This window comes from Cervus elaphus, chromosome 18, assembly GCF_910594005.1.
Source record: "Cervus elaphus chromosome 18, mCerEla1.1, whole genome shotgun sequence".
NCBI lineage: Eukaryota > Metazoa > Chordata > Mammalia > Artiodactyla > Cervidae > Cervus > Cervus elaphus.
Window position 1 is genome coordinate 59,622,079 of NC_057832.1, and position 14,900 is coordinate 59,636,978.

The window sequence follows — 14,900 nt, forward strand, 5'->3', positions numbered from 1 at the left end:
AGAATACTGGAGTGGGTTGCCATTTCCTTCTCCAGGAGATCTTCCCGACCCAGGGATTGAACCTAGGTCTCCCGCATTGTAGGCAGGCGCTTTACCGTCTGAGCCACCAGGGAAACTCTTCTGTACATTACCAGATAGTAAATAAGAATGCAGATTTAGGATGGGCTTGATGGCACCAATAAAAATGGTCTTGACATAGCTGTTGCATTTATATAACATTCGTGACTATATAAAAAGACCAGCTGTCCTTCACAGGGAAGCTTCTGATCCAAAATTTAGGGCAATCATTAGATGCCCTAATGCAGTAAGTATCCAGAAGAGTTTGAATTTGTATTTCCATTGGTACAAATTGCCCCGAGGCTGAAATGATCTGTCTTTACCTCAGGAGTGAAAATCTTGGGCAATTTTTATTTTTCAGTTTTCCAAATGTTTAAGAATTGTTTTAGAGATAAAACTAAGTGTTTCCATTCTTATTAAATATCTACATACATGTCCTATTTTATTGTTCAGTCACTCAGTCATGTCCGACTCTTTGTGACTCCACGGACTGCAAAACACCAGGCTTCCCTGTCCATCACCAACACCCGGAGCTTGCTCAAACTCATGTCCATTGCATCAGTGATGCCATCCAACCATCTTGTCCTCTGCTATCCCCTTCTTCTCCTGCCTTCAATCTTTCCCAGCAACAGGGTCTTTTCCAATGAGTCAGCTCACATGTCCTGTTAGATGTGTAATTAATTTTAACAAGAGGCCATAATACTTTTTAGGGGGACACAAGACAGGGCTCTTAGGCTCTCATTTTAATTGACATTTTATATATGGTTTTCCATTTGAACAAAATGGGTTGAGAACAGTGGTGAAGTTCAGGAGTGGTCATCTTGTCTTTTTACGGTGGTTAATAGTTACCGAATTCTTATTGTGTGCCCCACATTTTTCTAAACACTGTTGTTTAGTCGCTAAGTCATGTCTGACTCTTTTGTGACTCCACGGACTGTAGCCCACCTGACTCCTCTGTTCATGGGATTTCCCAAGTAAGAATACTGGAGTGGGTTGCCATTTCTTTCTCCAGGGGTTCTTCCCAATCCAAGGATTGAACCAGCATCTCCTGCATTGGCAGGTGGATTCTTTACTACTGAGGCACCATTGATTAACTGCTTTAATCCTCACAACAAATTACCAGCTGTGTGATCTTGGGCAAGTTGCTTAGACTTTCTAAGCCTTGATTCCATTTCCAGAGAAAGAAATGGAAGTTTGGAAGGTTAAGTGATTTGCTTAAGTTCACCCTCACATCCATGAGATGTGAGAGTTGGACCATAAAGAAAGCTGAGTGTCTAAAAATTGATGCTTTTGAACTGTGAAGTTGGAGAAGACTCTTGAGAGTCCCTGGGACTACAGGGAGATCAAACCAGTCCATCCTAAAGTAGATTAACCCTGAACATTCATTGGAAGGACTGATGCTGAACCTGAAGTTCCAATACTTTGGCCACCTGATGCAAAGGGCGGACTCATTGGAAAAGACCCTGATGCTGGGACCCTGAAGCCTGGCGTGCTGCAGTCCATGGGGTCACAAAGAGTCAGACACAACTGAGAGACTGAATATAACTGAACTAAGTTCACTCAGCCAGTGGAAGGCAGAGCTGGGCTTGGTTTCAGCCGGCTGGCACCACGCCTAGTCCTCTGCCCCACCACCAGGACTGCCTTGGGTATCCTCAGGAGTTACTAACTAAAGACAGAGCTAGGTACTCCCAAAGGAAACGCTCACAAAGGGAGCACTCATATTCATGTTCACTTGCTCTGTGAGAGTCTTCTAAAATTCAAATGCACAAATGATAATGGATAAGAAACGCGTGAATTCTTTTCCTCATTCCCACCCTAATCTTCAGACAAGCTTTCAAGCTACGTGGCCTAAAAATGTCTTTGAAAGGGAATCCAAAGCTGTTAACAACTTTCTCAATGGCTTTGAATAGAAGGTTCTAATGACCTTATGATCTTAAAAAAATTGTCTTTATAGCTAATGTATGACTGAAAAAAAAAAAGATAAATCACAAATTGAATGAACACCATACATCAAATCCCTTTTGTGACTAGTAAAATCAGGAACAAGGTGATTGGAGATGGTTTCAGAAAGATAGATAAATACAGATATGCCCAGTTCTTAAGGAATAATTTTTTAAAAATCTTAAAAGACAATTTGGCATCACTGAAATTCTGCACCATGGCTCCAGCCTGCCTAATTCATTCTTTATAAGAGGAGGGAGAAAAAGAAAGTCACTTCAACGAGGCTTACGTTTATGAAAAACACATGGACTCTTAAAGCCAGCTAGACCTGAATTTGCATCTCAGTTCTGCAGTTTTGCAGTTTTCAAGGAATGTGGTTTTGAAAGTTACTTAAATTCACAAGCCTCAACTTTGCATCTGCTAAAACAGAATAACTACCTTCTCGCAAGGACATTGTAAGGGTTATAGGGAATGTGTATAATACACTTGGCACATGGTAGGTTCTCAATAAATTGGAACCAATGATAACAGCAAGAAGAGTGTTAATAGAAACAATGAAAAATACTGCCAACAGCAGAGACAGTGGAAGTAGGATGATGGTTAAGAGCATGGGCCTGGGGTCAGACGACCTCAGTTTATTCCTGCTTTCCTTTCCTTGTAGAATTCACATCGTATCGAACAAAGGATGTTCTGTTTCTCTCTTTGCCCTCACAACATAATATCTCCATGGCTTTATTGTGACATCTTAGGCTCTTCAGTTGAACAAGTTACTTAAACTCTTTTCTGTACCAGTTACCATAGCTGTAAAATGGGCTAATAACAGTATCTACCTCATATGCCATGGCGAGAATAAATGAGTCCATCCACGCCAAGCTTAGGATCATGTCTGACCATGACACATCATAAGAACTCAATGTTAGCTGCTGCTGTTTTTTCAGTCATTGTATGAAGGACCCTCCAAAACCAACACCAACCACCTGGATAAAAATTGCTCACCCATAATGTTGGTTAACAGACTGAAACCAGAAGACCATGAAAACTCCTGAGGATGGCAAGACAGCATTTCAGACTAACGGCTGGGATAACATAAGATCAAAAGCTATCTGAAGGGGAAAGTAAAAATTAGATTGCAGTTTACAAGGAGGGGTGACCAGTTAACTGGTAATCCCTACTTGGAATCCAGGCTTGCCAAAGAACTTCCCTATAAAAGAATTTGTAAATGTCACTTCAAAAAGTCAAAGCAAAAAAAAAATAGAAGTGAAGAAGAATAAGAATGAGGCAAAGGGAATACATGCCGCCTTCCTCCTTTCCTCAGAACATGCTGTGTTTTTTTCCCCTGTGCTTTGCCACATTTCTAAATCCTTTTGCAAAGGTCAGAGAAGCGGCACCAATCCCATTGTGTCACTTCCCCTCATACTACTTAAAAAAATTCAGCCACCTAGCAAATGTAATAAAGAAGGATTGCTCTACCCATAAAACATCCAAGAAACAGCTACCCAACCAGAGCATTCCGATTTGCAAAGATAACATCTAATCCTGCTGCTCTGGGTGTGGCTCAATGGTGAGGGATGGGGAGGCTGGGGTTCAAAGTGCTGTCTCCAGCATCTCACAGATTACAATGACGACATCAGAACCAGGGTGAAGAACAGGGCGCCCCAATTGCTGTCTGTACTCCAAGCCCTCTGAAGCTTGCACTTCCTCACACAGAGTAAGAAAATTGGATAAGAACTGGGTCGAGGTCCTTTGTGTCTCCAGGAAAAGCTGCAGGGATGAGCCGGAAAGAGCCCATTTTCTGGTCCAGGGAGAAGAGGCATGTTTTTAATAGTCTGGTGTGGCTGCAGCTCACTCCTCGAGAACAGGAACTTCAGCAGCCACTTCATTATATTTCTACTGTAAATGACACGGGCCTAAGCCAAGTCTGAGCCAAAACACCCTCCAGGATTCAGCTGGGGTTAGGTCATCTGCAGCCTATTGACCACTGCTGAACTCCAAACCCCTAACGAGGCATCTCAGCAACAGTATGTGTCCTGCCACTAATGAGGCTCTTTTTCCATGAATAATGAGAAAGAACATCATCTCTGTTGCCAGGTACAAACATAAACAAAGCTCAACACAGGGCCTTGGTATAGTGAGTTTGTCCATTTGCAACAAAGGAATTTAGCAAAGTGAGAGCCAAGTTTTAGTGGAGGGTGGGACAGGCTCTTGTAACAAATAATGTGAACATATGTTATCAGAATCTAATAAATCAGCTTTCGGTTGTTGTGGCATGGAGACTGTGCAATGGGATAGAGACAGACGACAGAAAGCTCCAAATGAGTTCATTGCTTTATTTTACAATCAGTCTGTAACACAAAGCTGATGATTTCTGTAATGAACTGAGATCTTCATGAAAGGGGCCTTAGGAGAGACCTGAGATCCCAAAGGCTCTATTGGCTAAACCTTTTCTCACGCCTTGATGTAGCAGGCTGAGTGCAGGCTGACTCTCGGGATGTGAACACTGAAGCCCTGCCATGACACTGCTGGCTTTGAGGTAGTATGTAGACGGCGCATGGCCACCTGAATCCACGTGCTGGGTTTCTAGGGTACCAAAAGGCCCTCAGTGTACCACGAGCATTCTGCCTCTAAGGCAGTCTCCTGGCTTAGACTCCCAAGGTCAGCCCAACAGTGAGATTCCAGCATATAAACAGAGAACAAAAGTGAGCTGATATGAAGGCCAAACAGTCTTTATTTTGTTTACTGTAAGGCGTGCCACATTCTTCTCTCTTTCTAAAATCAGTTCCATACTAGGTAGCATGTATTTTCTTACACAGGGTGCTCATGTTTGCACAGGCCAAGTGGTGCCATCACTGGCTGAAGGCTTTTAGTTTCCATCAGTCTGAGCAAGAATTAACAATAAAGCAAAACGAAAACAGTCTCACGATGCCTCAGTTCCTCCAGCTGCAGTGGGTAACGACTCTAACCTATTTCAGAGATACCTTTTGAGGAACTGTATGTCAAAAATAAGACTCAAATAGTATAGTTTGCTCTACATGTTTGATGAATTGCTAGAAATTGTGACCTGAATAATTCTTTCTATTTTCATGGAAAGGCATTTTATTTTAAATGTGGCAGTGTGTACACGTCAGTAATTCTTTAAATGCACTAAAAATGCTTACTTAATAAAGAATATTTTATAAAGTAAAAAAAAATCATGTAACATAAACAATCACTTCCTAACATCCATTTTATAAACAAATATATTTATTTTGGGGAGAGAGTTAGTGGAACATGGCAGAATGGTATGAAATTCTGCAGAGATTCTAGCAGCTAATTATGTAGAAAATTGTGTATAATTAATCAAATAGTAAATTCAAAGACAATGACAATTGAGAAGAAGATTTTTCAAATATCTGGTGGTATCAGCTTATTTTTCTGGTTTATTAAGAAAAAGCAAAATAAAATAAGCTCATGGGTGAGTAGGATAGAATGGCAAAGGGACTGCAAAGGCTCTCATGTGAAGAAATGGGAGTTATTCTGCTAAAGAAGAGAAGACCTGGGGGGTGAAGGGGCCATGATTTCATCTTCAAACATTACTGAACTGTCACAAGTTTGTAGCAGAAGCTACGAGCTGTTTTTGGTGAAGGAAATGGCAACTCATTTCGGTATTCCTGCCTGAGAAATACCATGGATAGAGGAGTCTGGTGGGCTACAGTCCATGGGGTTGCAAAGATTCAAACACGACTTAGCAGCTAAACAATAACAAAACCCAGCTGTTCTATTGCTTCAAAGATCTACATGACCAACAGGTAGTGGTCACAGTCAACCAGTGGGGGGGCAGTGCTGTTCCTACAGGGCATGTGCTGCCTGCAGAGGTTCTGAGTGATTCCTGACCATGGAAATCAGGTAGAAATTCTCCAACACAATAGTTATCAAAGTGCTGTGCTATTTGAAATGATCCTTCTCATCTAATCATTGAAATACATCAAGAAGAGAGGAATACTCAAGTAGATAAAAGTACCCAAGGACTTACCGTCATACTTCGCTAAGACTGCCTGAACATCAGCATATGCTTGTAGTTCCAGGAGAGCCTCTAAAAGGTTCTCATGGATGTTGAACATGCTCAGGAGAGGGAACTCCTTCATTAACTAGGAAAGAAGAAACCAAGGAAAAATTAATGTTTCTTATTTGTTAAGATATAACTAATACTGAGTTATTTATATACTATATATAAATAAAGTATAGTATAATTTTTAGAAGTACAATTAATACTAAATTACAAGCATTCACATCAATTATTATGTTGTAAAGCATTAAACGCTTAAATTTTTTCATGCTATTTTGGGAACAGCAACTTTGAATTTGTGAGAATCTAAGGTGGGAGAAAAATCCAAAAGTGAGGAGTTTTATGAACACTGAGGAAGATGATTAGAGGTAGTACTAAATGTTAAAATGCCTTTAAGGCCAAATAAGGTGAAGGTGGAAAACTGTCTCCTAGGTGTTAACAGCAGTTCTGGATGGAAGCCAGAGGGTAGAAGGAGAAACAAAAGGCATTGCTCTTTTGAGCAGCCTGATAGCCAAGTTAAAGACAAAAAGTAGGAAAATAACTAGAAGGTGATATGTGTTGAGAAAATTTGCAGGTAGTGATAAAGAATGGCAGTAAAAGAAGATGATGTTAAGGAGTTCCTGCCTGTTGGTCTCAATAAAACAGGAGTCAAGATTATTTTTCGAGACTGAGGGAACAGGTGACAGGGAGGAAGTAGGAAGACGGTGGTGAAAGTGTGGAACAATCAAGGATTACAGAGGCTGTCTTGGGCCCCAACAGACTGGAGACCACGGATTGAGAGAGTCTTCAATTGGCACTGTTGTCAAATTTCAGCTGACAGGGCTCAGCAGCCCAAGGACAGTGGCAAAGATGTCAAACGATGAGATTTAGCCTGGGAAAACTGAATTAGATTCAATGAAAAGTCAAGGAGCAAAAGAACAGGCTAGAATGGTGAAGGAATGATTAAAGGAAAGGCTCAGGTTCTAGACAGCAACCGGAGGAAGAGAGATCCAAAGGGAGTTAAAAGACATGATAATGAATCTCATTGGAAAACAAAGAGAAAGAAGAAAGGAACATGACCAAGCATTTCAGAGTAAAATCTTATCCTCAAGAAAGGTAAATCTCACCTGAAGGAAAAGACAACCAGGTTCTTTACAAAGCAAAGTCACACACGCACATATATACATGTGTAAGTATGTAATGATGTATTCATATGTGTGTGTGTGTGTGCTCAGTCGTTCAGTCATATCCTACTCTTTGTGACCCCATGGACTATAGTCCACCAGGCTCCTCTCTCCATGGGGATTTTCCAGGCAAGAATACTGGAGTGGGTTGCCATGCCTTCCTCCAGGGGATCTTCCAATCCCAGGGATCGAACCCAGGTCTCCCACATTGCAGGCAGATTCTTTACTGCCTGAGCCACCAGGGAAGCCCGTATACATATATACCCTCTATTTAATTTACTAAATGGATAAGTGTTTTCTATTATAACACAGTGACCTCTAAAGAAGTAATACTTATTTTCTTGATGTCAACATATTTAAAGCAATTAGGTGAGAGAAATAATACCCCTCAAAATAGACAAATTTATTATTAAACAAGAAACCAGTGGAGACACTGCAATGACTATTCACTTTTTCCAAGTTAGAAACCTTTGCCATATTGTTTTGTTTTTAAAAAATCCAAGAACCATTTAGCGTATCTCTAAAAACAAATAATTTTCTGCAGCTTCAAGGCATCATATTACCAACAAATAACACCTATCAAAATGATTATGTCTTCAATAAGCCTGTCTAAACCCCCTAGAGACAGCCTGCAGTATTTCCACTGCCAGTAAAGGAAGTGAATAAGACTATATCATACACTGTTGATGTTCTGCAACCAATAAAAGTATTCCTTGTCTGGTTTATTCTGATTCTGGTTCACATCACTTTTAAATTTTTTTCTCTTTCTAATTAGTGCTTGTTAGAATTAAATCTCTCCATCACTCAGCATTTGGCAATACAATAAAGACATTCACTAAACTGCAACATTTAAACATTAACCATTTTTGATCAATTCTTTAGGTAGAGGTCAAACTTCAAGGACTCAAGTCATATTCTGTAATTTAAAAACCGCAATTCCAAATACTAGTATGTTGAAGCTTAAAAACTGAAAGGGGAATCTAATTAAAATCTCACACATGTATGCTATGGCCAATTCATGCTGACGTATGGCAGAGGCCATCACAATACTGTAAAGTAATTATTCTTCGATTAATATAAATAAATACATTTAAAAGATCCAATGAAACTATGAGCAAACATGGAGGTCTGGGCTTGTTTAAATAGAACTTGAAGATGCTAGGAGTTGGGCAGCAATGTTTTCACTGGATGCTTGGACAGAACATATCATGTCCAAAAAACAATCACCAATAAAAGAATTTTAAACATAGCAAATAGCAAATGTTGGAAAGGCAACCGAAGTCATATTACAATTTGGAAATCTAGCTTTGCTTCCTGAATATAAACAAGAAGAAACAGTGAACCTTCCACTGCCCCATCTCACTCCAGTTGTCACCTGACCTTCTCCAGCCTTTCACAACAGGCTTTCTCAGAGAAGAGCCATGAGTATTCTACTCCCTCCGCTCCCTTCACTCCTCACTGTAAGCTACAATCTGGCTTTCAGCCCCACAATTTCTCTGAATCTGCTCATCCCACATTTCTAGGTGACTTAAATTGCTCCTGTGGACGCCCTCCAGTCCTTTTCTTGCTTGACCTCTGCAACATTTGACAGTTTGATGACTTCTTGAAACTCTTGTCTCTCTTGGCTTCCTCCATCCCATTTTCTTCTGGTTTTCTTCATACTCATCTTATAGCTCCTTCTCTAGTTTCTCCCTTTTCTGCTACTTAGGAGTAAGCTGTCTGCCTGGGTATGTCCCAAGTATTCTTTGCATAAACACGCTGATCTCTAGGACACTTTCATGTCCGGGGTCTCAATACCACCACTTTTGTTGGCATGGCTCCCACATCCTCATATTCTGCTCTGACCTCTCTCCTAAGCCATTACATCAATTCATAAGCTCTCTCCCTGACAGTTTTACCCGATCCATCTAACACTAGGCTCATAAATTCCTCTTTCCAAAGCCAACCCTTCAAACCTGTTCGTCCCCTTGGTATTTCCTATTTTGGAAAAGAACCATTAAGCCCTGCATTAAGAATCTCTATGGCGTGTCCACTATACCCACCTCCTTAGAGGTCTTTAAACCCCTGAATTAATATGTAAAAAAAAATGCGGCCAGCTTTCATCAAGTTCAAAGAAAATTCTGTCATGCAAAAAAAAACACAAAACAAACACTTTAAGAAACATTACCGCTTCCTCTTTTCTCTGACCTTGCTACCAATAATTTAGCTTATGCTCTTATACTTGGCCTAAATTGCTCAAACAGCATCTTTCCTCTGCCTAGTTCTGGAATCAACTTTTTCCAACCCACTCTTCACGTTACTTTCATAACAATTTTTCAAACAAACACACTTGAGTCCATCACAACCCTGCTTAAAAAGCAACCACTGGTGTGGGAACAGGCAGATGTGAATACAAACTGACAAACAAGACTGTTTTTTACAACATAATTTACAGTGATGAAAAATGCAAGCAACTTAAAAATTTATCTATTATGAGACATTTACATAAAATAAGATATAGTCATCTTTGGGACTATAATATATAGTCATTAGTAGCTAAATTATCAAATAATTATTAATGGCATGGCCTAGGAAATGTAGACATGTGACATTACATTAGAAAAAGCAAGATACGAACAAAACTTGACAATAATATCAAGCTTTTCTTTGGTATCTATGCATAGAGACATACTTGGTTAGAAATAGACCAAAATGTTTTACCAGTAGTTATTTTCTAGTTAATGAGATTAAAGGTGATTTTTATTGCTTCCTTCATATTTACCATAAGTTGTAATATTTTTAAAAGAAATATATGTACATTCTTTAGATGGGGGTGGAAAAACTCTTTTTGAGAATATTGACTTCTCTGAAAACTATAAAACATTGATAAAGGAAATTTAAGATGACTCAAAGAAATGGAAAAAATCCCATGCTCTTGGATTAAAAGAATTTATATTATTAAAATGGGCATATTACCAAAGCAATCTATAATTTTTATGCAATCCTTCATGAAATTCTTCAGAGAACAAGAACAAAAATCCCAATATTTATATGGAACCACAAACGACTCAGAATTGCTAAGGCAATCTGAGAAAGAACAAAGTGGAAGGTCTAACCCTCCCAGACCTCAGACAATACTACAAGGCTACAATAATCAAAATAGCACGGTACTGGCACACAAGCAGATATATGGATCAACAGAACAGAAAAGAGCCCAGAAATAAATCTACCCACCTGTGGTCAATTAATCCTCAACAAAGGAGGCAAAAGTACACAATGGGGAAAAGACAATCTCTTCAGCAAGTGGTGCTGGGAAAGCTGGAGAGCCACATGTAAATTAAGGAAGCAAGGACACTCCCTCACATCATATACAAAAATAAACTCAAAATGGCTTAAAGACTTAAAAATAGGACATGACACAAAATACTCCTAAAATAAAATATAGGCAGAACCTTCTCTGACAAATTGTAGCAGTCTTCTTAGGTCAGTCTGCCAAGGCAATAGAAATAAAAGCAAAAATTTTTAAATGGGATCTTGAACTTAGAAATTTCTGCACAGCAAAGGAAATCATCAACAGAACAAAAAGACAACATATGGAATGGGAGAAAAAATATTTGCAAACGGCACAACTGACAAGGTCTTAATTCCTAAGTTACACAATGAGCTCATACAGCTCATTATCAAAAAAATTAACAACCCAATCAAAATATGAGCAGAAGACCTAAACAGACATTTCTCCAAAGATACAGATGGCTAATGAGCACATGAAAAAATACTCAACATTGTTATTATGAGAGAAATGCTAATCAAAACCACAATGAGATATCACCTCACACCAGTCAGAATGGCCATCATCAAAAGGTCTACAAATAATAAATGCTGGAGAAGTTGTAGAGAAAAGGAAACCCTCCTACATCATTGGTGATAATGTAAATTGGTACAGCCACTAAGGAGACCAGTATGGAGGTTCCTTCAAAAACTAAAAACAGGGTTACCAACAAGATCCAGCAATCTCATTCCTGGGCATTGATCTAGAAGAGATGAAAACACTAATTCAAAAAAATACATGCACCCCCATGTTCGCATCCTGGTGACTCAGATGGTAAAGCATCTGCCTACAATGTAGGAGACCTGGGTTTGATCCCTGGGTCAGGAAGATCTCCTGGAGAAGGGAATGGCAACGAGTATTCTTGCCTGGAGAATTCCATGGACCGAGGAGCCTGGTGGCTACAGTTCAGAGCGTTGCAGAGTTGGACACAATTGAGCAATTAACATTTTCAGTTCACTTTCCATGTTCATAGCAGCACTATTTACAATGGCCAAGACATGGAAACAACTTAAGTGTCCGTCATCAGATGAGTGGATAAAGAAGATGTGGTACATATATACAATGGAATATTACTCAGCCATGAAATAAAAAGAATGAAATAATGTCCTTTGCAGAAACATGGACAGACCTAGAGATTAACATATTAAGAAAAGCAAGTCAACCAGAGAAAGACAAATTTCATATGATATCATGTGGAACGTAAAAAATGGTACAAATGAACTTATTTACAAAACAGACTCATGTGGTTAACCAAAGGGGAAAGGAGGGAGGACGGATAAATTAAGAGTTTGGGACTAACAGATACACACTACTATATATAAAAGATATACAACAAGGACCTACTATAAAATAGATAAACAACAAGGACCTACTGCATAGCCTAGGGAACTATATTTAATATCTTGTAATAACCTATAATGAAAAAGAATCTAGAAAAGAATATGTATAAGCATATTTTCATATATGTATGTATATATGTTCCTCTACCATTTAAAATCTTCCAATGACTGTGCATAAACTGCCTCTTGTAAAAGGTATAAGCTAGAACTCATACACTTTGACTCAAGGTAAGGAAGAATTTTCTTAGAGTTGTCAGAAAACGAACAGATGGTCTATAGAAGTCTCCATCACTGAAATTTCATAGCAAGAGAGAGGCTGGTCACTGGGCAGGGATGCTCAAGGCGGAGGACCTTTTAAATCCTCTAATTCCAAGGGAAGACATCCCAGCTCTGAAGCATAACTTTCAGGCTCTCCCTCTGCTCAGTGCCAGACTCCTGCCTCCCCTGTGTTCTCAGGATTAAACTCTAGCCTTGTCAGACCAGACCATTATAACCATCCTTAGAATTCTTTCTACAGTTACTAGCCACTGTGTTTTTGTTCAGACTCTTCATACCACCTGGAATACCTTTTCTCTTCATTTACAAGGCAGCCTGTCAAAATCACCCCACCCTCCAAAGCCTAGATCAAATGCCACCTCCTAAAGTCACAGCATCATAGAAAGTGAGAGCCAGAAGAGCCCGTGGAGATCATCCAAACACCCTCCTCAGTTTACAGACAGCTCCCGCCTGCCCCCACCCCTCCAAACAACAATGAAGGCTGCAAATTTAAGTGACTCAGCCAAGTCAGTGCCGGGACTATGATTCAAACCTAGTCATCAGTACCGATTCCAAATTTCAATACATCAAAACCTTGTCTCTGGCCTGCCAAGTCTAGGAGAACTAAACAATTTTGCTGATGCTTCTTTGTTATAACACTTACCTATTTGCTTGGTATTGTGTTTGTTTGAATATATGAACATGGCTATATTACAGAGGAAAGAGCCCTCTATATTTGGAGTTATTCCTGAGCTTAAATCCCACTTACACCACTTACTACCTGTGTGATTTTGTACATATTAGTCGCTGAGCCTCGGTTTTCATATCTCCTGGGTCTCAGTTCAAATGGCATCTTCCCAGACTCTCTCTACCATCTATCTATTGTAACCAGCTCACTCAACCATTTTCCATTGCTTCTCTCATATTCTGAAATTATCATATTTATTTATGTAGCTGAATACTAGATAATTTAAAGAGCAAAACAATAAACAGAGTGACAGTAGGTAATACTATAATTTCAGGAGTCAGCAAAATTTCTTCTGTAAAGAGCCAGAAAGTAAAGACTTTGGGCTTTGGAAGCCATATGGTCTGTGTTGTGACTACTCAAGACAGTACAGCATGCGAGCTGCCATGGACAGTACATAAATGAAGGAGTGAGGCTAGGTTTCAATGAAACAACTTACAGAAACAGATCAGATTCGGCCACAGGCCTTAAGTTGCCAACCCCTGGTTAACAGGAAAAAGTTTCAAAAAACAAAGTCTTCATAAAATGAGTATCATAGTTATATTACATTTGAAAAATAGAACATCTCTTACACACAGCTGGTTTGACAGACCATAGTAAAATGGAAAAAGGCCTACTCTACAACCCAACACTTCCTCTTCCAGCTCCGTTTCCTAGAGACCATTCATACACATTTCTGAGGATTCACACACAGGAGGAGGAGCACTGTATAAACATGCTGAATGGATAGATCAAATGAGGCGTACTCATGACAAAATGCTATTCAACAGGAAAAAAGGAATAATATATTATGTTTAATATATCTTAATGTAGACAAACATAAAGCAGCTTTGAGTTCTCTAGAAATACTCTAGGAAACAGCCTGTAGAGTATAACAATTAAAACTTTTAATGCACACAAAATGATTCTACATATTGTTCATGGGTATATTATATATAAACATATGAAAACTAACTGAACAAACAAAGTTCCTGGTACCTAAGGAGAGATGGATGGTTGTGAACGGTAGTCACATGGGGGTCTATAGCTTTATATTGTTTTATGATAAAGGTTTTAATTATTAACTTACTACTATTTATTATTAACTATAATTAATTATGAGAAGTGAGGTTATTTTTCAATGTTATTTTTCAAAGTTTCAAAATTTTTAAACTTTTACATATAAAGTCGCTTCCTCAAACATAGGAAGCTCATTAGATGTACTTTTCATTTGTAATTCCTCAGGAGTTTCATACTCCTCATTTAGACTTTAATTTTTTTCCTATTTTCTAATTGCCTTTTGAAGCAAAATAACTTCTTCCTGTTGGGGGTTTGACTATAGCTCCTTAAAATATTGCTAGCATCTAAGAAAAGGACAGTGTCTGATTAAACAACATTTAGAGAATTTCCTCAAAAAACAAACAACAAAAAAAACTTGAGCTAATAGATTTTAATGTTCTGCACTTGAATCTGATAATAATGACAAGATAATGATAGCTAATCTCAGATGAACCACATCTTAGAGACCCAATTCTCCTCCATCTGAGTTCCAGAGAGTAGGGCCATGGACAGATGTGGTGTGAAGAACTATATGAATTATTGTTTTACCTTCAAGGATGCTTCAGAGTTAAGATGACTGTAAGTTCCTTCCCTCTCTATCCCCTTAGTCCTGGGACTGCGGTTGGAGTTGAGGTTTGGGTTAGACTTAGATGAGACCACCTATCAAGAAAACTCTTCTGTCATAAAATTCCTTCCTGCTTCTTCTCCAGAACCACAAAGATTCCTATGACACATTGTTTTCGAAGTAAAGGAGAAGGCACTGGGCATGGCAGTGGGGCTGCTGAAAACGGCTCAGTGCGGGGAGGCGGCACATCCCAAAGCAGGCTCAACACAGACCCGGCTCCCAGACAGGGGTGCGGAGTGGCCTGGCACCAGGTGAGCTGATTTTTCTCATCTGCAAGAGAAGGACAATATGCAGCTCACAGTGCACCCAGACACAAGCCGGGGCTGGAAAAGTGAGCTATTTGTTTTGCTGTGTGCGACAGTTTACTTTTGGGGTTTAACTGCACAA

The 14,900-nt window shown here is 39.3% G+C and overlaps 1 protein-coding gene across 10 annotated transcripts in view; it reads right to left on the reverse strand.

Annotated features, from left to right (window-relative positions):
* The window catches only part of ST7 (suppression of tumorigenicity 7), a 255,042-nt gene that overhangs the window by 58,673 nt on the left and 181,469 nt on the right, over window positions 1-14,900 (reverse strand). For all 10 annotated transcript variants that reach the window (XM_043873360.1, XM_043873358.1, XM_043873363.1 and 7 more), the window contains one exon: window positions 6,008-6,122. In XM_043873360.1, the coding sequence (XP_043729295.1) occupies window positions 6,008-6,122 (115 nt within the window). The remainder of the gene's footprint in view (window positions 1-6,007; window positions 6,123-14,900) is intronic.